This window comes from Pseudonaja textilis, chromosome 4 (assembly GCF_049901715.1).
Source record: "Pseudonaja textilis isolate UNSWEBS1 chromosome 4, rPseTex1.2, whole genome shotgun sequence".
In the NCBI taxonomy this organism is placed as follows: Eukaryota; Metazoa; Chordata; class Lepidosauria; order Squamata; family Elapidae; genus Pseudonaja; species Pseudonaja textilis.
In genome coordinates this window covers 29,165,355-29,189,739 of record NC_141993.1, presented here as the reverse complement: position 1 = coordinate 29,189,739, position 24,385 = coordinate 29,165,355, and the positions used below count along the sequence as shown (strand labels likewise).

Sequence of the window (24,385 nt, the reverse complement as noted above, 5' to 3'; positions counted from 1 at the left end):
AAAACATCAGGATAGTCTTTGAATAGGGTGTCTACGTCTGAGGTTGAGACAGCATGGATCCCAGTTATGCTAAGGCCGAGGTAGGGGAACCAATCTAGTCCCAGCAGACTTGGGAGGGCACCATTAACAACCACCAAAGGCAAATGGCCTTTAAAACCTTGGAACTGAACTAAAAACTTGCCTTTCCCGAGGACAGGAATGTTCTTGCCCTGGTAGTCTCGCAGGGACAGGTGGCACTTCTGTAGCTTCTTTTTTGACAGCCTTGGGTGGATCTTCTTCAGGGTCTCCCAGGAGATGATTGAAAGTGCAGATCCTGTGTCCACCTCCATCCTGCAAGGCTTACCTTCTAGGAAAACAAAAATACTTATTTTATTAGGGGTTCTGGAAATGTGGTCTGCGTGGTAGCAAGTATAACAGTCCTCTACTTGCCTTTGAAAATTAGCAGTAGGTTGAGGTTTCTGAGGGAAGGTTCGCCCTGCTAGGCAACCTGCAGGATGCTCTAGTGTGGGAACCTCCACAGCCTGGGCAAAAGGGAGGCTGTTTGGGGGTGAAGTTGTTTCTTTGCCCTGCTCCTTCTTGTGAAGGTTTTAGTTGCCTGAGGCGGTTTATGTCTGTAGTGCCTATGGGATCTTCTTCAAGGGAAACTTCTTCAGAGTGAATAGTGGAGCTGCTGGGTCTGATAGGAGCCCCTTGTATTTCTGCTGCTGATTGGGCAGAGAGCTCAGCAGCTTGAGCTTCCTCTATAGCTAAAGCTAGGGTTAAGTCCTTTTTGGCTAGTAAGCGTCTTTGAAGCCTGAGGTCCCTAACTCCACAGACAATCTGATCTAAAAGCATGTCTTCTAGATAGTCTCTGAATCCACACTGTAAGGCAGCTGATCTCAGAGCTGCCATATACTCACTAATTGACTCCCCCTCAGCCTGCTTCCTAGTTCTGAAGGCATGTCTTCTAGCTATCTGGGAGGGCTTAGGTGAGTAGTGATTGGTAAGAATCTCTTGGAGTTCTTCCCAAGGGAGATTCCTGACAGAGCGAGGGGCAACTAGTGCTGTAGCGGTGTCAAAAACCGCAGCCCCACAGTAACTAAGGAAGAAGGCTTTTTTCCTGAGCTCAGCAGCGTCTGTTAGACCGATAGCGTCAAGGAAGTAGATGAATCGGTTTCTGTATGACTCCCACGTTTCCTCGGCTGGCTTGAAGGGTGGGAATGTCGGGTTGGTATTCATCTTGAGGCGGCAGGGCTTGTCACCTCAGTGGCTGTGACTTCGAAAACCGCGCTCTTAAAAGAGCGTTCTGCGGCTGCGCCTGTCAGGCGGCGTCTGTCTCCTCGGCTTGAGGAGGCTTTTAAACTTTGCGCTCTTGGTGAGCGCCGGCGGCTGCGGCTTCAGCGCCCGTGACTTTGCTCTTTTTGTAGTGACCAGCTCTTCGTAACGAACGTCTGGTAGCCTCTTATTGGTATCCCGCCCTCGTCGCCAGTGTTGTAGAGCGGCGGAGACACGAGACTGAAGCCAGAGCGAACATTTTAAGGGCTTTATTCAGTTGAATAGAGGGTTGCCGCGTCTGCCTGGCTAACTTGGCAGATCAGCTGGCGGCAACAGCTGATGCCGTCTGACAGCTCCCTTTTATAGCCGGCTGTCAGACGGCTTCAGCCAATGGGAGCGGTCGGCGCTCCTGCTTGAACGACGGACCTGGTTGGGGACTCCAACCAGTCCTATAGACACTACACTAATCCTTACTGGTTTATTCTGTAAAGGAGGGAGTATCTGGGATTTATTCATTTAAGAACTGTATTGGCAGAGGACATGACTTGAAAAGTGTTAGGTCAAAGTTTCAGCACTAAAGTTCAATGCAAGATATGCAGACTGAGTTTAGAGCTCAAAATTATTCTGTTCAATCTGATTACAGCAAATGGGAAAAGGCATTTAACATGTACAGTGTATGGATAAAGTCTAACTTGTGCAGAAAATAGGCAGTTACTCACCACCATTGTTAGTATGCTGTACTTACAACCTAAGACCAATTGTTGAGTACATGTTACAATTTTTTAAAAAATGGGGTAGGATGTACAAATACAAAATTACTCAAAATGTGTACCATATTATGTAATTTGTTCTATAAAATACATTATAAAATCATCCACAAAGGAATATACAATAGTAGCAGCAGAAGTTTTAGTTAGCTAGCAAATAAACAAAATAGGGCTTTTGCTCTGCTTAAAGGCAAAGTTGTCTGATGTAAAAAGCACATAAATGTTAGTGAAGTAAAAGGTCTTCCAAGCAAGCCACCATTGTAATAATAGGGAATTGTGGCTCGATCATTTATAGAGGTCAAAGTTGAAGAAGCATTGCTTCTGCTGCAAATGGACTTTCTCAAATCCAAGTGGAGCAGAGAGTTCACAGTGTCTGAGATTTAATTCTGTAACTTTCTTTCTAGATGATGAAAATTTGTCTTTAAGGATCCAAGGATATAGCAATGCCTTTAACTGAACACCAATTTTAACTAAAATCTTAAATAACATATGAGCCTGTAAATGAGCCTGTAAGGAGGTTAATTTATAATAGATTATAGGCACACAAAAAAATTGGGGGCACATGAGGAAATATACTACTCCAGCTAGACTTTTTGCCACAAGTCTTTTACCATCAAGAGGGAGACAGGCAGCTGACAACTACTATGGACATCTTCAGAACAGCATTCTCCAACTGGAACTAGAATGATGGACATGAACTTTCTGAGAGAAGCAACTCACAGTTCTCCAAAAGGCATGGTGGAATCTCCAGTTAAATTGAGGAGAAGTGAAGAGTTCAGTGAGCTTAGAGGCCTCTGCAGGTCAGGAAATGATGCAGACATGACCCCGGTTCCCTGAAGCGGTTTTCAAGAGAATTCAGTCAGTCTGGTGAGATTCTTGTGTAAAAGTTAGCAACGATAAAGAATAAATTCTAATCAGCTCATGGTGTCATTCTGGTTTCTTGTGCTTAACACTATGGGAGGTAAGAGGGATCAAAGCAGAGGCAGTATTCAGCAGGTTCTGACCAGTTCTGGAGAACTGGTAGTGGAAATTGGAATAGTTCAGAGAACTGGCAAATACCACCTCTGACTGGAGATTTTACAGTATCCTTCCCCTGCCACGCCCAACAAGCCATGCCCACAGAACCGGCAATAAAAAATATTTGAATCCCACCACTGCAGGAGGACCTGTTTCTTAGCTGCATCACCATTGTTGTGGAAATACAGGTAGTCCACAGTCCATTGAGTGACTGTTTAAAGTTACAAAAGCACTGGGGAAAGTGACTTATGACCATTTTTCACATTACGACCATTGCAGCATTCCCCATGGTCATGTGATCAAAATTCAGAGGCTTGGCACAACTGACTCATATTTATGACAATTATGGTATCCCAGGGTCACGCGATCCTCTTTTGAGAATTTCTGACAAACATAGTCAATAGGGAAGCCAGCTTCATTTACCAACCGTGTTACTAACAACTGCAATGATTCACTTAACAATCATGGCAAGAAAGGGTGTCAAATGGGGCAAAATTCATTTAACAAATGTTTCATTTAGCAACAGCAATTTTGGGATGTGGTTGTTGAGGACTATCTGTAATTTGATCAGCTCTCTAAGTAACATATGGGGTGGGGGGGGGGAATTGCAGGAAATCCATCCTGTCCATAACCAGAGGAACCACACTTGTGCTTCTTACTTAGTCTTGTCTTGATCATCTACAGCAGGAGTGTCAAACTCACGGCATCACATTGTCATCATGTGACATATTGTGACTTTTTACCCCTTCGCTAAACCAGGGGGTGGGGGGGGCAGTGTGTGAGACATCCCGCCCCGCGGGCCACGAGTTTAACGCCCCTGATCTACAGGTTTTAAAACATTAAAGCATGATATTTTTATCCTATTTTTCAAAGAGAGTTATGGGAAAATGAGAGGCATTCCTTAATTAAATTTATAAATCCCCATCTCTGTCTGTCTCTATATTTTAATACTCATGCTTCTGAAGGGCATCACGTTGAGGAAAATTGATTTTTAAAAAAATAGATTATAGCAAACTTAACAGAAGCACATGTGTGAGGCTTAGCTCTTTTTAATCACAGTCAAACAGAGTGAGAGAATGATCGAAGAACCAATCAACGGGCACTGATGCTAATGTTTTTCCATCTGATGGAGTATGGAATAAGAAAGGCAAATTTAAAAGAAGCACAAAATAAAATTTATGTGGAATATTTTGATTTAAGCAATCACTCTATAAATTCTTTGGAGTACAATTATTGATTCCAAAAGAAATTATTGTTTGAAGCCTTTTGGGATTTTATGTTGGCTCCATTTTTTTTAACTGAAAAGCTTTTATTACAATAATATCTACTACTATGTATATGGCATATCTACTATGTATATCTTCCAAGAGGCATAAGCTCTATTAAATTCAGTGGACCAGAAAGAGGAAATAAGATCTTAGCATAAATCATTTCACAGGATTCAAGATTTCTGTTGATACTAATCAACACTTTAGTCAGTATGAAACAGCTTCTAATTAAATAATTAAAGTAATAAGGATAATAAAGGTGACATCGGTGTGAATACATTCAATAGGTAATATAACCTATGGGAGATTTTGTATTAGTTGATTAATACCTTGAAATGATGTGACAATCTTTCCCCCAAATTATCTGCTTCTGAAGTTTCACTAGCTTGTAGCATTCATTTCACCTCAGGGAAAATCTATCAAAAGCGCAATATTCTAATTTATGGAAATATAACCAGCTAGATTGGGTTTTTTTCTATAATTTTAATATTTGCATGTTCTATCTGTCTGTCTAACCTTGGTTTATCTGTTTGTGTGTTTGTCCAGCTATAGTATCTATCTATCTAACTGGAACATGAAAAAGGATATTATCTTTTTTAATAATTTTCTTTTGTAAAACAAAAAAGTAGAAGAGGAGGAGCAGAAATATGTGAACTCCTCAGTTTCTGAGGCAAGATCATAGTATCATAATCACCTCTCATCATCATCTAAATGTACCTACGCTAATAGCACAGTCAGGCACAGAATTTAAAACAGAGTTCTATGTGATACAGCAAAAATATACTACATATAAAACCAAGCTCTTAAAACATTTTTGCTTTTATTGAATGACATTTAGATAAGGTTAGATTTTTTAAATCCTTATTAATTTTCTAATTATTGCTCTGCCGTGTGCATGTGGTCTGGGAGTGAGTAGGAATGGGCTGAAGAAACATTAGTTGTAAAAATATTCCTAGGCTATGTTTTAAAAATCCCGCATTGTTATTTCCCAATTACAGCAACACTTTATATGTTTCTTTAACCGCTGAACAGATCCACATAAACAATAAAATTGACAAAAAGTGAAATTCATTGGCCAAAATTATACCTGAAAAACTTGCCTTCAACAAACATCTCAAGGTCATTTGGACTGCTTCATTTTCTATACCGAAACACTATAACAGGTAGTCCTTGACTTACAACAGTTCATCTAAAAAACATTTGAAGTTACAACAGCACTGAAAAAAGTGACCATTTCTCACACTTGCAACTGCTGCACCATCTCCGTGGTCATGTGATTAAAATTCACAGGCTTTGCAATTGACTCATATTTATGATGGTTGCAGCATCCCAGGGTCACACAATCACCTTTTGAGATCTTCTGAGAAGCAAAATCAATGGGGAAGCCAGATTCACAAAACAACCGTGTGACTAACTTAACAATTGCAGTGATTCACTTAACAACTATGGCAAAGGAAGATCGTAAAATGGGGCAAAACTCACTTAACAAATGTCTCATTCAGCAACAGAAATGTTGGGTGGTCATAAGTCAAGGACTACCCGTATAACAATAAAGCTGTAGTTCTTAAAAGGTGCAACCAGGCACTTTCTGGTTTCTGGAGATTAAGACAATTCATTCAACCTGATATGTCCATCACAGGTGAACCTTGGGACAGATTTCTATAAAGCTAAGGAGGACTAGTCTTATCTGTTTATCTGTATTGATGCCATCTTGTGGATAGTTTAAGACATGGCTGGCAAATTTCAAATGACCAGACTGCTTCAAAGTGTGAATCAGAAGGCCTGAGACTACAGATTACAGTTTAACAGAGTTGGAAGGGACCTTGAAAGTCATCTAGTCAATCCCCTGCCTAGTAGGAGACCCTACACCACGACTGTTAAGAGAGCTGCCCTATAAATCCAAGCCATTTCAAAATACAGCACCCACAGACAATCCAACTGTTTGCAGAGGTCTATGAGATTTGCATAGATCCACACAGGTTTCTAATTATAGAGATTTATCCACTGTAAATACTTGTGAAAGCAAATTGCTGCTATGACTGGCCACATGTCAGTTGTTTATCTGTTGTTAGGCTTTCTGTTCTTCAAATTTAAAACATGAACTGATTGAGGACTTTGTGCAGCACCACTGATCATTTGTGGAGTGATTGAATCTTTTATCTATAAATCAGATGCAGAATTTTATCTGCAAAAGCAAATAAGAAGCTAGTCAGATTCTGTACACTGTACTCTATTTGCATCTGAGTTTTGCATAGATGATAGACCTCAGTATTTTTTTTTAATAGAACAATAAAAATATAGATGCTAATGAAATATTATATGTATTTTAAACACAGATTTCTTTTAGGAGAATAGTTCCCATGCAGTCTGAAATTTATGCATATGTCAAAGGGATTATTTGCCGGTTATTGTTTTTCTTTCTCAAAGATTGTATATATTTTCTTAGGATAGTTGAAACTTACCTTAAGTTTGAGTACTAATTATCAATTGATACTGTCCGTTGGTTAATAAACAATACACTGAAACTATTAATTATTGGTAGCTGTGAGTTTTATTGAACAGAGTTGTAAAGTTCAAAATATTTGGCTAAAATTCAGAGAACGGATCACAGGTTTAGGTGTAATTTCTTGTTCTTCCATGGAAAGATGGAAAGTAGGACTTTAGTTCACAGCCATCATTTCCATGTTCACTTGGACCCAACTGTGCCCAAGTCAGTATGCAACATAAAGTGTGAAAACCTTGTGTATCCACCTTTCCTTGGGGTCAGGGTTTGGAAGCTTGTTTTGTTTGTTTGTTTTTTGTACAGGCACATATTAAATCAGCCTTCCTGGCACAGTTAGAATGCAGTACCACAGGCTACTTCTATTGACTGCCGGCTGCCAGCAATTTGATTCTGATTGACTCGACCTTCCATCCTTCTGAGGTGGGTAAAATGAGGATCCAGATTATTGGGGGCAATAGGCGGACTCTGTAAACTGCTTAGAGAGGGCTGTAAAAGCACTGTTGAAGCGGTATATAAGTCTAAGTGCTAGTGCTACAATCAACCCCTCTGTTCCCAAGACAGTTGCAATGATGTCTTATTTACCCACCAGCAACAGAAAAAGTCAATTTTTCTACCATGAAGAGTTAGCAGATGCTACAGTTCCAGGGAAACAGCATAAATGTTGAGGCAATTTCTTGACCTTTAACAGCAGAGCAGCAACCTGGCAGCCTGAAGGCGATGGTTATTCAAGAAACTGCCCCGGACGAAACTGTATTTATTTTTATTTATTTTATTTATTTTGATTTGTCAATTGCTTACAATAGGTTATGAATACATGAAATGGATACATATTAAAAAAGAAAAAAGAAACAATAGGACAGGGACAGTAGGCACGCTGGTGCGCTTTTGCATGCCCCCTACAGACCTCTTAGGAAAGGGGTGAGTTCAATAGTAGATAGTCTAAGGTTAAAGTTTTTGGGAATTGGGGAAGAAACCACAGAGTCAGGTAGAGTATTCCAGACATTGACCACTCTGTTGCTGAAGTTGTATTTCCTGCAATCAAGTTTGGTGCGGTTTACCTTGAGTTTGTATCTGTTGTGTGCTCTTGTGTTGTTATGGTTGAAGCTGAAGTATTCATTGACATGTAGGACATTGCAATGTATGATTTTAAATACCATACTTAGATCAGACCGAAGACGGCATAATTCAAGGTTTTCTAGGTCTAGAATTTCAAGTCTGGTGGCATAAGGTATTCTACAACGAGTAAAGGAGTGGAGAACTCTTCTTGTGCAATATTTCTGGACTTTCTCAACTGTGTTAATATCAGATATGTGGTGTGGGTTCCAGACTGATGAGCTGTATTCGAGTATTGGTCTAGCCAATGTTTTGTATGCTCTAGTGTGATATTACCAGAGAAGAAGCTACCTAGGATTAGGTTAGCAACTCTTAACGCCTTTTTGGCTTTGTCCAAGGAGACCGGAAGTTAACTTATATAGCGCGTTCTATGAATACACACCCGGTCGTTCCCAGTTAATTGTCAGCTAGGTTGCGCGATTCAGACTCCGTCGCAAATTGCCAGTTTCACATCCTCGCCCGTTGCGCAATTTCGCCGAGTCCCAGCCACAGGCGCGCGCGCGCGACCCAAGCCAGCCTTTGCCAAACAAAACCAAAACAAAACAAAAAAGCTGTGTTTTTCCGCCGGTCGAACTGCTTCTGCCCCACCTCCCCTTCCCGTCCTCACCATCCCCTCACCCCACCCCTTCCAACGCACACTGCGGCCATCTCCTTTCCAAGAGCGCAGGCTGGAAGGCTGGCCGGGCTGATCGCGAACCTTTCCCCTCTTCCTCCTCCTCCTCCCCCCCCCCACCCGCTCCCCGTCCTCGGCGAGCGGGACAACCTCGGAGCGGGGCGGCGTTGCCCTTTTAAGACGCAGCGTGTCAAGCTCGTGACGTCAGGGGAGTGCAGCGAGCTAGTGGCAGTGCCGTTCGCCCCTCTTTCTGTTATTTCAGGCAGATGCGGGGAAGCGGGAGAGGAGGCGGCTGGCTTTCCCACTGCCGGAGGGGTCGTCGGCTCGGGGTTGTTTGGGCCGCTCCGCTCCGCAACCAAGGACGCTGGAAGCCGCCTCTGCGGAGCGCCCTCCCTTCCCCGCGGCTGAGAGTTTTCCTTGAATTCGCTCAACCCCCACCCCTTCCTCCGCTTGTCCTCTTTGCCATGCACCAGGATCGAACCACCGCTAGCGGCAGCGGCGGCGGCGGCGGCGGCAGGAGGAACTTCCCAAACAGGAACCTAATGGCTGCGAAGGTGAACATCTAAGCGCGAAGTCCCCCCTCCCCACACCCGCCTCATCCTGCCCCGGGAAGAGAGCCGTGCAGAGGGGAAGAAGAGGCGGGCAAGCCACCATGAGCCCGGGGGCTCAGCACTGATGCTGGCACCGTCGCCTCCCCGGTGGGACACTTCCCTCCTGTGGGGCACCGCGGACCGCGAAAGCTGCAAGCGGGAAGCGCCCGGAGAAGAGGGGAAAAGCGGGGAGAGGAAAACTCCCTTCGGCCGCCTAAGACTCCCGAGCCCGCCGCTGAACTTCCCTTGAACTCCCGATTGCGCTTCTCCTTTGGCCCCGGAGCCTTCCTGGCCGAGAGATTATTATTTTTTTATTATTATTATTATCCTGATTGCAGTTTTTTTCCAGGCGCCGCAATCGGCTCTTTGAAAAATATACACAACACACACGCACACACACAGAGAGAACTATTTTTGGCCAATATCATGGCGATGAAAGGAGTTGTCGCAAACCCCGGGATCTTGTTAGTTACGGCCAACGTCGGATCCTTGTTCGATGATGTAAGTAATTGGGGTTGGAGAGCGGGGTACGTTTGCCCTCCTTCCCCAGGCTTTTGCTTTTCTCTCCCTTGCAAATAAGGTAAAAAAAAAAGGGCAGGTTTGTGGCAGCTTGGCCAGCAGCAGCAGCAGCAGCGCGCTTGGACGGGGAGCGGGCGGGCGGGCGGGCGGGCCTGCCCTGTCTCCCCCCACACACACACCGCCCGGTGGGGAAGAGAGATCCGGGGGTGATGTGGGGTTACGGGAGGTCCTGGGGAGGCTTGCAAAGGGGGGGGGGGAATCCCCGGTCCGCATCCCTGCCGGGAGCGCTCGGCGATCATGACCGCAGCAGCCGACTTCCTTGGTGGCTCGGAAGAGGCGGCGGTGGTGGAGGAGGAGGAGGAGGAGGTCGGTCAGTCGGTGCGAGCCTGAGTGGGTTTCCTCCGGTCCTAGCGCCCCCCCGCGCTTTCTCTCGCTCCTGGAGGACGACGTGCGAGGAGCCCTGCCCAGCTTCGCTCCCATCTCCCCCCGCCCCCCAACCCGGTCGCATTCCGGCTGGGCGAGCAAACTCGGTGTGTAATCTCAGTTCTAGGGATTGTCGCCGGCGGCGACGCCTCGCGCGTCAGGACGGGGATTCCCTTTGGGCCGCCCAGCGCCGGGAGGCGGAAGGCGCGCGGAGCGCTCTCCACCTGGCTCGCGCCCCTTTTACCTCTCTCGGCGGGAAGCCGGCGTCGGGGAAACGGAGGCCTCCGGGCTGACCCCCGAGGGGCAGCTCCGTCTTCCTTGGGAACCGCGCTCTGCGGTGGCCCCGGGGCTTTTCCTCTCAACACCCATCTTTCCTGACTTTTTTAAAAAAATAGTTTTATCGTCCAGTCAGGGGTGGTAGACTGGATTTGGCTTATTTGTTATTATTATTTTTATAAGAATATGTAGAAGAGAGGCTTCACATACTTATAGAGGTAGTCCTCGACTTACAACAGTACATTTAGTGACTGAAGTTACGAGGGCACAGAAAAAAGTGACCTCTGACCATTTTTCACACTTAAAAACCATGGCAGCATCCTTGTCATGTGATCAAATTTCGGACACTTGGCAACTTGACTCATACAGTGTCCTGGGGCCATGAATGAAGGGGGCATGAATAAGTGCACCAACGTGCCTACCATCCCTGTCCTTTTGTTTCTTTTTATTTTTCTTATATGTATCCATTTCATGTATTCATAACTATGCTTATACCTGTTACAATTGCTTGACAAATTAATTAATTAATTAAATAATAAATAAATAAAATTAGCATTTGCGACCCTTGGACAAGCAAAGTCAATGGGGAAGCTTGATTCACTTAACAACTGCATTCCTAACTTAACAACTGCAGTGATTCACTTAACAGTGATGATAAAGGTTGTAAAATGGAGCAAAAACTCATTTAACAACTGTCTCACTTGGCAACAAATTTTGGGCTCAACTGTGGCCATAAGTCGAGAACTACCTGTATAAAGCATGGAAAGCTTTTTGTGTTTTTACATCTCACCTTCACATGAGTGGATCTGGTTCCCACAATCACATCTTGTATTATGTGGTCCTAATGATAAGTTTTTAGAGAAAACCTTGGTGAATTTCCTCAGTGAATTTCCTCAATGAATTTCCTGCGTAATTTCCTGACTAGGAAAAAAAGTTGCATTTTAAGAATTAGACGTGAGATGGCCCACCTGCAATCATAATGTGTACAGTAAATAAATAAATATGTAAATAAATAAGCATGGGGGATAACCATGTACAAGCCTTCTGTTGTTTTGTTAAAGAAAGCTTGCACAGATTTTTGCATGGCTCACTATGTAAGGAGTGAGAAGGGTTGTGAACATAACCTGTTCCTTTAAAAATACGGATTTTGCTCTTTAAAGGGATGGGTCTTTCTAGGCCTGTTATGTCATAGTGTCTTTAAAATGTATTCTGATAATAAAACTTGGCATATCTTAAATAGGTCAGCTTTTGTTTGAAAGAAGACTATACTATGTTTTTAAAAAAATGCAAATATGAAAAAAAGTTTTCTAGTTTCAGGATAGAAATGAGTTCATTCTGAGCACTTCTATTTGAAAAAAATAGGGCAGAAAATCACTTTGGCTGGTTACTTAGGAGTGTTGATACATAAAGGGTATTGGTGAAAGTTTATTGTGTGTATTTGTATACATGAGCAGAAGGCAGAACTGGATTATGTTAAGGAATGTATGATATATTTGCTGTCTCTTATGTTCCACCTCCATTTCAATATGTTCATTCGGGAACAGACAAAGATCTCCATAAATACAGAAATTGTTCATAGATTGAGATGCGGTAATATTAAAAAGAACACGTCAATTTTACTATAGGTCAACACTTTCCAACTCTGGTGCCTTGGATCCCTAAAATAGTAAATGAGTTTATGTGTACCACCTATGAATGATTTATACAGGTAGTTCTTGACTTACAACAATTCATTTAGTGACTGTTCAAAGTTACAACAGCCCTGAAAAAAAGTGAGTTATGACCATTTTTCACACTTATATCTTTGCAATATCCCCATGGTCACATGATCAAAATTGGACACTTGGCAACTGATTCATGATGGTTGTAATGTCCCTTTTGTGACCTTCTGACAAGCAAAGTCAATGGGGAAGCCAGATTTGCTTAACAATTGTATTACTAATTTAACAACTGCAGTGATTCACTTAAAAACTGTGGCAAGAAAGGTCGTAAAATGGGGCAACAGTCGCTTAACAAATGTCTCGCTTAGCAAAAGAAATCTTGGGCTCAATTGTGATCATAAGTCGAGGACTACTTGCACTTATTTTTTAAAAAACTTATTGTCTGCTCAGTGAATTTAAAAACTGTTTCTGACAGCATGGACTTTTTGCGCTGGGCAATTCTGCGTGAAAGCCATCAAGCCTATAACAGGTAAGGCTGAAATTTTGTCAGAACTTGCTCCAGGCATTGTCTGAATCACTGCCTGATAGTTTATGTGGTCAAAGAAGCTGCTTCTGTCCAGGGTGGGCCCCAAATTTCCAAGTTTTCTCAAACCCATTGCTGTCCATTTCGCTTGCTACTTGCCTGTGGCAACTTTCTCTTCTTTCTCTATCTACATTGGCAGAGCTGCAAGTAACAGCCTCAGTGGTCCATGGCATTTTTGCTCTTGCAGGCATCCACAGAGTTGTGGGGGGGAAATCAGAATTATTTAATTACTTCCCATCTCTGTTGTCGCTAGAGTATGAAGCAGATATGACTGGACTTTGGCTGTGGTTATCCAAGGCCAAAGAAATTTGCCTGTGATTGCAAATTAGATTGCAATGAAAATCTGTGCTACCGCCTGTGAGATTAGAATTCCATGACACTTTCAAATAGCGTCCCCTCTTTTAAAATGCTCCCTTTTATCTCAGCAATACACAATTTAACACAATTTTAAGTTTTTATTGTAGCGTTGAAATCTGAGAAGTGTTAAGAAAAAGAATACATGTGTGACTTTTATTAGTTCAGGAAAAGCTATAAATTATTTTAAAAAAATATTCCAGTAAATGATTGTGGAGATAACACGAACATGGCACAACCATTGCAAGTTGGATCAAGAGCCCATGTTCTATTTCAGAATGGGACAATGCCATGCATAGTAAGTAATACAAGTGTCAGGTAGTCAGACATCTCTCAGGGAAGAGTTTTGTAGAATAGAATTCATTTTAAAAATTCTGTCCTGAGACACTTCTGCCACTTGTAAAACAGACTTCACAATTCTAGGGAAACCAGAGAAGTGTGAGACTCATCATTGAGCATAGTGAGGGGATAAAATGCTTTGCAATGAATAAATAACAACTGGAATGTGACTGAATTTAGAAATGAAACATTTTCCCCCTTCCCAATTTAGGGGGTATTGGATTGAGAACAACTGTAGCCACAGCTCTAGTAATGAAGCCTAAATTTGATTTAAGGCTTATCTGTGGCCAGTTCCTGCAGTAGTAAGCCTGTTTTAACCTCACAAACTGCCAAGCCAGGGATTCTAAGTAAACAGTGCATGTTTGAGAATGAAGTAGTCTTGACAACAAAAGTGAAATATGACTGGCTGCGTGCAGGGTGCTGCATTTTTAAAGTGGGGCCTGCAAATAGACTTAAAGTTTTGTGGCCTAAGAACATACTGTTCCCAAAACTATGATTTTTGGATTTTTGTACCCAATATGAACGCTGCTATATACACATTCCCTTCTGGTGATACTTAAGAGCTGTTCCTCAGTGATTCTCTAGTAGTTGCAGAGACTTTTGCATCAAAAGCTACTTTCACTGAATGTGTGATTTATTAATTGCTCAGGAATGGGAATAATCATGAGTAAGTTCCTGAGTAGATGTGCACAGAATATGTTATGCATATTTATTCAGTGAGCTATATTTCTTCTTCAGTGAGGTTTATTTCTTCTTGAAGCTTATGTCATCTAAAATAGTTGTATTTAATGGGAGCCGGGGAGAAGACCTATTTTTCCAGCTGGCTGCATAGGGCTGGAGACTGAAAAGTTAAAAAAAAAAAGAATTGGGACAATAATTAAAAGTGTTGTCCTATGAAGAAGTAGAGTAGTTTCTACATGGTGAACAATGAGGTTTGACATTTATAAACTAAACTAGCAGATAAATTTCCTTTCTTATTATTTGAGGAGGGAAATCATTATACAAAAACTAAGTATAATGAATATAATTAAATAATTAATTAAAACAAAGTTAAGCCCTTGGGCTTAAAAAAAACCTAAATGTTTTGATGGGTGTGAGTAAACTAATGTTTACATTTGCAAACTGGCCTCCCCCCCCTCCTCCTCTCCCCAATTTTGGTTTGGTTTTCATTAACTTCAGTCTAATTTTGGGAATCAAATCAGTTGTTGAATTGCAAATAAACATTTTAGTTTCTTTCGATTTATCCTCATGGTGGATGGAGGCAAAATAATGATGACAATAGAATAGTTACCCAATTGACAGTGGTAGGATATTTGCATTTATGTATTTTGTGCAATATTATTTACAGTTGGTTTTGGCTCTCGCCTCATCTCTTTAATTGTGTCCTTTTTGTTTTCTTACACTTTCCTTCACTCCCATTGCCATCCTGTTTTCTTCTCCTTTTGTTGTTTTTCCTGGAAAGAAAGAAAAGCCTATATTTGTGTGAACTCCAGAACTCTTTGTGCAAAGGTAATCTATGCAGATAGTTGTAAATTCAATTTTACACATGGAACACCATATCGGGACAATTTTAATTAGCATGTATTAGTTCAACTCCATTTATTCATTCTTGCTGGCCTTCTATTAGAATTATGGCTTCTGGCAAGTATGTTTTTTAAATTATCAGTTAATTAAATGATACAGCCACCTATCTAGCCAGTGTAGCCAATAAAAATTTGGAAGACAAACAGAGTAAAAACATCACTCCAACACAAATCAAAGTTGTCCCACAAGAAAATCTCAGATCATGCAAAATTCATATACACTCATGACTGAACTCTCTTAGGCAGCAATCTGGCCTCAGTGCCTGGAAGAAAAACCTTCTTCAAAAACGCCAGCAAATTCCTTGCTCTCCATATCATGGAAGTGGGGTGAGGGGATTGTTCCATTTGCCAGGCAGCGTTACCGATGTGCAAAATTCACTGATTTGGTTTGAGATACGTTAAACTGCTTTGGAATTCAGATAGATACTATTGATTGCTCTCCTCTCGTGAAGAGTAAGGCTTGAATGATATTTAGCGTAGTCCAATGGAGAACCAGGTGTTTTATATATTTCTTTTGGGGAGAAACTGCCTTAAATTGAGTATAGATTCCCTTTCAGGGAATATGCTAAATAATTAGTTAGGGGTTTGCTTTTCTATTGTTCTTGAAATCCTAGTATTAAATTCTTTAAAAGATAGAGTTTTTATGAGTGTTTATTAGTCCCCTCACGTGTATTAGAGATTTTATTGAACAATGATTGTAAACTATTACAAATCTAAATGAGTATTAGTCTTTATAAATGGCTTTTCTTCTCATTTGCATTTAATTTGCAATATTCTGTTACCGTTTTTTCCTGGAAAATAATTTTGGAAGAGGAATGGTGGAGAGGGTGATAAGGCTAAGGCTAAGAAATTTATAAGAGCAAAACTCCTCGGTTTTCTGATACAGTGGACTCTAATCCACCCATACTTATAGTAAAATAAAGTTCTCAGCTTTTAAAGATTCTTAAGACATCTTTTTACTCAAAATAGGCCCTGTCCTGCTTTGTTTTGAAGTACGGCTGTCATGTGCTATACAAAACCTTGTGTGACACTCAAACCAACAGTGCACACCTCTGGATTGACATTTCTTCTTTTTGCCCAGGCTTCTGCTTTTGTGGTTTTCTCAAGTTAAATGGAAAAAGAAAGTACACAAATATTTAGAAATACCAGTTATAAAAATATTTTCTTTGTATACAGTCCCTCTTACTGAAACATCTATTCTAAGAAAAAGCTGCAAGGATTTAGCAGTTGAAAAATAGATTAGTACAGTGAAAACAGTATTTGGAATATTTCAGTAATAAAATGTGCCATAAACCTGTGCTGTTGCTTATTATTTTGATCCATTGCTCAAAAGTAATAAGAATTCAGATTTCCTTTATACTTAAAGGTATCATATCACAGAAAAATAAGATTGTGAGATTAGACTAAAAAATTAGATTATAAAAAAGGCTGAACCACATTTATCACGGACACAAACACAATACATACAAAAAGCCAAATAATTACCTCTGGAAAAAGAAACCTACATCCCAGGAATCAGCAACCCAATATAGAAATTGGACACGTTGATTAAGAGAATTTTCAACGACCTAACTAAGAAATGTCAAATCACAAAAGAAGAACAGTGTTGGATGAAAAGTAGTGGACTGAGAAACTGAACATCCTGGACCAAGCTGAATCCAAAAATGCTAGGGAATTACTGGAAGCTTGGCATTCAACAAATCAGCCACTGGTATACATATAGAGATAAACAACATTCACACACCATTTAAAAGACAATAAAAAAGCTAAAAAGGAAATAAAACATCCCCAAAACATCCTTTCCATAAGTCAGTGCCCAGATAAGCAGGGATTAACACCAGATAAATTATCAAGCAGAAAACAATACCCCAATCAAGGAACTCTCCCCGCCCCCCCAAAAAAACAAAAAAACTGGCAGATAAAAACGGAGTGCAAATCCCACATTCACTAGCACTGAAGTTACCTCGTTGGGTAAATGAAACATCTGAAAGCAAACAAGCTCAAAGAACACCAAGGACTCTTTATAAGCATTTTGAAATTGCTGATACACCGTTCATTCCTCTACCATCCATTTTTTTCAGTTTCTTCTAGATGGATTTGAAAATTTAAGGCTTCTTTATTTTATCATACCAGCGAATCTAGGGGAAAATCAAATGGCAATGATCAAAGGTTTAGAGGTTTATACAAAATTTATGTTGTCTTGTAGCTATTTTGAGTCTTTGCTCCAACTATAATTAGAGCAATGTTGTTTAGTTTTTTGGGACAGACTAAGAGGAGGGAGAGTTACTGTTTGTTTAGTGTTGAAACTTCAACTGTAGGACTCCTTTCTCTGCTATTTATTGCTTACATACACATTTAACCTGTTTTGCCTTGAAAGATCTTGTAATGTATGGAATGAAGGGCATTTTTCATTTATTGTCATGTCATAGACCTGAAAGATAGATTAAAATCATCCATTGTGGATGGCTCCAGATTATCAGTAAAATATTTAAAAATTTAAACTTTAGTTTTCCCATTTCAGTTTGATATGACAATATTTTAACTTATCATTTGATACAGGATTTCAATTTCCACACAAAACTTAATATTACATAAAGTAAAAGCTTTGCGGAGGTGTGAATCCTTTCAAAGTTGTTTTTCCCATGATGGATTGTGGTCACAGCTTCATTGTTTTTCTGTAGAATGCTAAGTATGTTCCCCTCTTCCTATTGGGTGTCCAAGTTACCATAATGTTAAATTTTAGTCATAGTGGGAACAAAAGACTTAACACCAGTAATGTTGAACAATGTTGTACTTAAGGGTAATTGCTTTCTCTAACTTAATTCTGTTTGATCTGAATTGTTGTTGTTAGTTGCTTTTTAAGAAAAGTAAAAAAAAAACCCAACCATCAAGACAATAAACCAAGATCTAAAGGAAATGAAAATAGAGAAATTGCTTGGGAGTGTGTGTGTGTGTCTTATGTGTATGTTTCTGTATGTATGTTTCTATGTTTTATATTATGTTCAAAATGCATCAGGAAAATGCATCAGGAATAAATGTTAATGTAAATATGAAAAGAAGAAGCGTTCTATTATGTGTTTGCATGTACATAATTATATTTGTAATCATAATGAAAAATACATTTTCAATATATTCAGTATAATTAAAGTTTTTATTCTTTTATTATTTAAGTTTTAGGAGTAGTGGTTACCCCATATACCTTTTGGAAAAAATCAAAGTGGAATTAAATCATTTTTCCAGGCAACAAGTTCAGATGTTATAGTAAGGAGACCCACCTAAACTAAATACTTACCAATATTCTGTTCCCACTTGTTATTTCTCACGCTGTATCCTTCATTTAATGGGCAGATCTAGCAATATACTTATCATGAGGTACAGCAAATGTTATGAAAGGAATCTCAGTTTATAGATTTGCATTTCAGGAGGCTCAGTCTAGCTATTTTCTTTCAAGTTTGGCTTGGTCATATATTGTAGTTTTCTTTAACAGAAATGCAGCTGCTGATGTTTAAGAAACTTCTAAGATCAGTCATTTCTTATTTTGTGTCCGCCTGATGGAAAATCCTGTAATCTCTAGTCAGTCTGGTGTTCATGATGTATTGATTGACATTGATTGGTGTGAGGAAGATTCGGTAGCATTTTAAGGTTTATTTTAAAAGTGGGTAGGCAGAAAGCACTGTTGCTTTTGCGTTTAGCTGACAGGGCTATCATGGCGTTTGAAAAGTAATTACATAACCTATAAATGCAGGGTTTTTATGGATTACACTCCATGGAAGTATATGCGGTATTATATGCAGGCTTCATATTTAAATAGTAATACAGTATTTATCTTACACTTTTACTCCTAAGAAAATTGAGGAGATACACACTAAGGAAACAATACATGACTGAACTGTTTGACTGAATTGTTTGGGTCTGTAGCTGGTTGACAGGGTCATCATTTTTTCACAGTTCTGTGACTGTGGCAGAGAAATATGTTACACAGGCATTATCAAGTATAAATGGGATGGTTTCTAGGGTGAAATCTGGCCTCTTCCTTCTGGAAATAGTCCCACTGCATGAATTTATATTCACAGATCAAAAATGTGCAGTCCAGTCATAAACAAATACAGAGAAATTGACCAACATATTTAGTCCAACATATTTAGGCTCAGTGTTGAGTCTGAATGGGCGGGCAGCCATATTAAATTGGCAAGTTCCTTTGAAGATCAGAGCATGCTGGCAATTTTCATTCCTTGAAACCACATTCACTCAATTATTTAGAAAACATACCGTATATGATTTATCTACCTGTCCTTATACATGATATTCTAGGTGACTTATAATTCATTTAGTGATTAAGGCATTAGGCGAGAAACTGGGAGACTGTGAGTTCTAGTCCTAAAAACTGGTTGGGTGAGCGTGGGCCAATTACTCTCTCTCAGCCCAACTTACCTCACAGGGTTGTTGTTCTGGGAAAAATAGAAAGGTGGAGGAAAGAACGTTCATGTAAGTTTACCATCTTGAGTTATTTATAAAAACAATAAAGATGGGACAAAAGAAATTCAAAATATCATAGTACCATAACATCCCATCAAACCCACATTTCCATTTGTATTTTTTACTCCCTTCTATCCTAGCCCAATTTATGCTTTAAGAGCCAGATCTTCACAGCTCCCCTTGAAGGCTAAAGATTGTGGGCCTCAAATTTTGAAAATTTTGAGTAGTTCGGAGAACCGGAAAAACCACCTCTGACGGGAGATTTTGCATTATCCTTCCCCTGCCATGCCATCCGAGCCACGCCCACAGAACCGGTAGTAAAAAAATTTGAATCCCACCACTGACTACAGTTAATATTCAATAGCACATATGTATGTGCTAATGTTATCTATTGTGGTAATAAGTTAATCATAAGGGATGTAAAAGTCAACGGGGGCTAATCAAAATATCTAAGCTCTTTCCTGTATGCGTGGGAGGCAGGCTAACTACAGTTCATTCTTATCATTGAAATATTGGAATTAGTTTTCCATTCCCTCCTTCTTTCAATTTTCGTCTATCTTCCATAGGTCTTTCCCTTCCCAGCAGCTTCCATTCCACACCCCTAGGATGTGATTACCTTTCCTGTGACCTGAAAACCCAGCCTTTCATATTACCAAAGTGGGACATCTCCTGAGCCCATTACAGAGGCCTGTGGAGTGATGAGGTCCAGTCCATCCAGTTTCACTAAGCACCTCCCTTTTCACTGGTTTAGGGAAGTCCATAGCACCTTGTTAATCAATAGGATGGAGTAGGACTCCTTTCTTTTGCCCAGGGATGGGTGGGGTTATTATGTTACTTGTAACTCCATTGGGCTTCCTACAGCAAATACCACTTTCCCACATAACTCACCTAGTATGTGATCATATAGAAACATATTGACTTTTTAATTAAATACAAATACATTAAAAAAAACATTTAAACTAACCACAGCAACTGTAAGCCAGTTCATGTAGTTAGCTCCCAGTCAGTGGGGATTAAGGCTCACTGGTGCCCTAAGCACTGACAAATCTTGGTGCCCCCCCCCCTTTGTACATACTGTACAAATGAAGCCAAACTTAGGCTATGTAAAAGTTTTTGTGGTGTTTCCTTTGAGCCTGGTGCTTAGTCTGCTTAATGGTTAATACAGTTAACCCCAAACAATTTAAGTATCAAACATGAAGTAGCAGACAGTCTTACTACACCGTTCTGAAAGGGAGCTATGAAATATCTCAGAATATTGTCAGAAGACAAATGGAAGCACCTATGTTTGAATAGCACCCCCAGGTTGAAGCATGTCGTCATGGAGAAATCTCTAAAACAATTTTCTCCATGTTGACACCTTCCATATGTTTTGGATTAATAACTTCTGTATTTTGTACCCTTGCTGTGAAGGATAGGAGTTACCCAGTTTATTGAGAAACTGCCAATTTGCAGAGCTTCTCTGGCTAGTGAGAAGAAAAGCATTGGGTGCATCTTCTCATTTTTCTCCCAATATTCATGTTTCAGTTCCATGCGTCCCTGGTGAAGATTTGAAATGACTCACATTTGTTGCATCTGTCAAGAACCCTTGGGAGTCCTATGTACTCTTTTTAAAGTGTGGTCTCATACAATTTCATCAGGGTTGTGACTCAAGATAGCAACAAATATTTCCCCTCCCATGACTTTGCAAACCTGCTTTCTTTATGTTATTGCATCAAGTAACCTAAAATTGGAATCCTAAAATTCCCACGGGAACCACAAAATTCATTTTCCCATAGGAACCATTGGCAAACTGAACTTCATTTGATGTTAGAAATGTTATCTGTCCCAGTTTTTCATTTCTTCCTTCTAGTCGCGTCTCTGGTATTACAATTTGATTTGATAAATTTAAGGATTTGTCTCCTTAAAAGATTGTACAGATTTTATAGGCTGGGATAATCTGCTTATCTGTTGGGATTTTATTCCTTTTGGTAATTTATTCTTGGTGGAACTGACTGAAAATGCACTTCAGTCTTGATCTTGTATACAGCTGTTAGATACAAACAGCATATTTGTGATGTTAAATGTTAATGATGATTTTACATTTTTAATACATGTATATATACAAGTAAATATGATAGGATAATTAAATTGCTTTAATTATAGAGAAGGCCAATATCTCTAGTTCTTGTACAAAGGTAGTCCTCGACTTATGACCACAAATGAGCCCCAAATTTCTGTCGCTAAGCAAAACATTTATGTGAAGCTTTCCCCATTTTACGACCTTTCTTGTCACAGTTGTTAAGTGGATCTGGCTTTCTGTTTGACTTTGCTTGTCAGAAGGGTCAAAAGGAGGACACCCTGGGACGCTGCAACCGTCATAAATATGAGTCAGTTGCCAAGGATCCAAATTTTATTCACATGACTGTGGGATGCTGCAATGGTCCTACGTTTGAAAAATGGTCACAAGTCACTTTTTTCCAGTGCTGTTGTAACTTTGAATGGTCACTAAAGGAACTATTATAAGTTGAGGATTACCTGTACTTCGTAATGTAGGTGTTGCCACGTATAGCATTGTATACTTTAAAATAATAGGAAAGGAGTCTTGGTTTCATCCCCCCCACACTTTTTAGAAATGAAACCCAAATTATTCTTGAGCAGAGGTTAAGATTTCTTTTTGTTGGGAAAGCTAGTCTAGCTTTAAAAAGTGGTGGGGGGGGGATGAAACCAAGACTCCTTTTCGTTTTGAAATCTTACATGCTTCAGAAAACACGATGTGATTGCCTGGTGTGAAAGACTGGTTGAGAAAGCACGTAAAGCTTCTTGATTGTTTATTAGGAAATTCTACAAAGTTGCATTGGTGGTGCTTTAATGCTTTTAATCTCACCAGGGTACCTTGTTGATTCTCTGAGAAATTATTGCTTCGAATATCATCTGCCCCAAATTTCTGAGAAGGAGAAGTAGAAGAGTCTAGACTTCATATAACAGACAATCCTTACCATGGATTCTTCTGGGGCAGGAATTTAGCTATTTGCCAATGTGAAGAAACTGCTTTCTTCCCTATCATTTTTTCACAATTGGGAGCCATAACAGGCATTTGAATGACACATTAAGAGCCGCCATTCAAAATGTGGCTGGGTTTGGAAGAATCATGGATGTATTCCCTTCTGGCTTACTAAAAACAAGAAAAATAGCAGCAATGTTTGGAGCAACTCTAAAGGCTGCAGCCATATGGAAGTTGCGCCCTTTTGATAAATTAATTAAGCTTTCAGTAGAGAATGCACCTCTGTGGTTTGTGTTTTCTCTTATTGGTGGAGAATTCTGGTATCATAAATCCAGTTGGGGACGTGTTGACAAAGCCAGAGCACCCCAAACCTTACAGAAGTGTGTCCTGCAAAACATAAACAACACGAAAGGAGAAGAAATAGATATGAAGAAAAAGCAGCCTGATAAGAACTAAGCAGGCTTGGCAGCCATGGAATGTGGATGGAGGTTTAGACTGGGAAAGGAGGGACAAAGAATATGGTTAGACGGCTGTGAATATAAACAGTTCTGTTAGAAGAGGCTGACCCTGCTTTTTAGGAATCTCTGAATATTTATTTGACCACCAAGAGTGGTGTTCCTTAACTTTGGAAACTTTAAGATGTGTGGGCTTCAATTCCCAGAAGACTCTCGCCAGTCATGTCATCCCAGCATGTTGGCTGGGAAATTCTGGAACTTGAAGTCCACACATCTTAGTTCCTTAGAATGAGAAACATTGGCCTAAGGCAGGGGTGTCAAACTGGCGGCCTACGGGCCGGATGCGTCACATGAAGGCCATGCCCATCTCAGGTTTGCAAAAGCAAAGAAGTCACGATATGTCACATGATGCAATCGAGTTTCATGCCCGTGGCCTAAGGCAAGACTAGAACTCAGGTTTCCTTATTCCTAGCCCACCCTTTAACATTAGACAGGTAGTCTTCGACTTACAACCACAACTGAGCCCAAAATTTCTGTTGTTAACTCGCCCCATTTTATGACTTTTCTTGCCACAGTTGTTAAGTGAATCACTGCAGCTGTTAAGTTTATAACACAGGTGTTAAGTGAACCTGGCTTCCCCATTGACTTTGCCGGTCATAAGGTTTTAAAAGCTGATCACATGGCCCTGGGACACTCAGCACTCTTAAATATGAACCAATTGCCAAGCATCCTAATTTTGGATCATGTGGTCCTAAATCTGAAAAATGGTCCTAGGCCACTTTTTTCAGGGCCCTTGTGACTTCGAACGGTCACTGAACCAAGTTGAGGACTTCCTGTGTACTGTGGCCTGAAACATTTAGTTTTCTTTTGATACTTAAAGAAGAATTTTATCGGACTTTTTAGAAATCTTAGAAATCCTAAGGAATCTGGATTGCAGATGCTGATATGTTGATTTGGCAACTGACTCACACTTTCCTATTCCTAAGTGAACTGATTCAAACAATAATTGTATGATGTAGCATGACACGAAGCTACATAAGGCTGTTTTGCTAGGTAAGGATATTTATTACTCAGTGGAATGTTAGATCTTAGCTATTTTAAGATGTGTGGAGTTCAACTCCCAGAATACCCCAGCCAGCAGAAATAAATCCACACATTTTTAAATGCCTAAGGTTGGGAAATACTGGTCTAACAGTCCTTGTGAAAAGAGAGGATGGAACAAAACAATCACAGGAGAGATTTGAACCATCACAGAAAAGATTCCTTGCTTCAGGGAAAGAGGGAAAGGTGAGAAATAAGTTCAAGAATGACTCCACTCAAATTACTGCAGGAATACATCGATCTGCAGTATTGCTTTGAAAGACTTTCTGATTCTGTTATATTATATTGGCAATAAAGACATCTTCAAAAGTCCAAGAGGTTCTTCTTATTTCTTGCATTAGCCATGCAGAGCTTGATGATTATTTTGTGAACTTTTCTCTTTATCTCTTTCTGTTATGTTTACTTTTTTTCTTTGCCGCATATCATAAAGTAAAAAAAACAACATAATTCCCCCACCCCCAATGAGGCATGCGAATGCCCCCATCATCCCGGTTGCATTTTCATTTCAAC

General features: G+C 40.3%; 2 protein-coding genes across 9 annotated transcripts in view; one reads left to right on the top strand and one right to left on the bottom strand.

Annotated features, from left to right (window-relative positions):
* Nucleotides 1-421: 421 nt before the first annotated feature.
* LOC148125782 (uncharacterized) lies at nt 422-1,218 on the bottom strand. Its single transcript, XM_087932288.1, has 2 exons — nt 513-1,218; nt 422-429 (listed from the first exon to the last, which is right to left on the bottom strand). Exons 1-2 carry the CDS (start codon nt 1,216-1,218, stop codon nt 422-424), a joined length of 714 nt encoding a protein of 237 aa, XP_087788414.1.
* Nucleotides 1,219-8,569: 7,351 nt separating this feature from the next.
* Nucleotides 8,570-24,385, top strand: part of INPP5A (inositol polyphosphate-5-phosphatase A) — a 245,016-nt gene continuing 229,200 nt past the window's right edge. For 2 of the 8 annotated variants that reach the window (XM_087932483.1, XM_087932485.1), the window contains exon 1: nt 8,577-9,626. In XM_087932483.1, coding sequence (XP_087788609.1) covers nt 9,552-9,626 — 75 coding nt within the window. In that variant the 5' untranslated portion in view covers nt 8,577-9,551. Of the gene's footprint in view, nt 9,627-24,385 lie in introns of all 8 variants that reach the window. The other 6 variants (XM_087932488.1, XM_087932482.1, XM_087932484.1 and 3 more) reach the window with 6 other exon arrangements.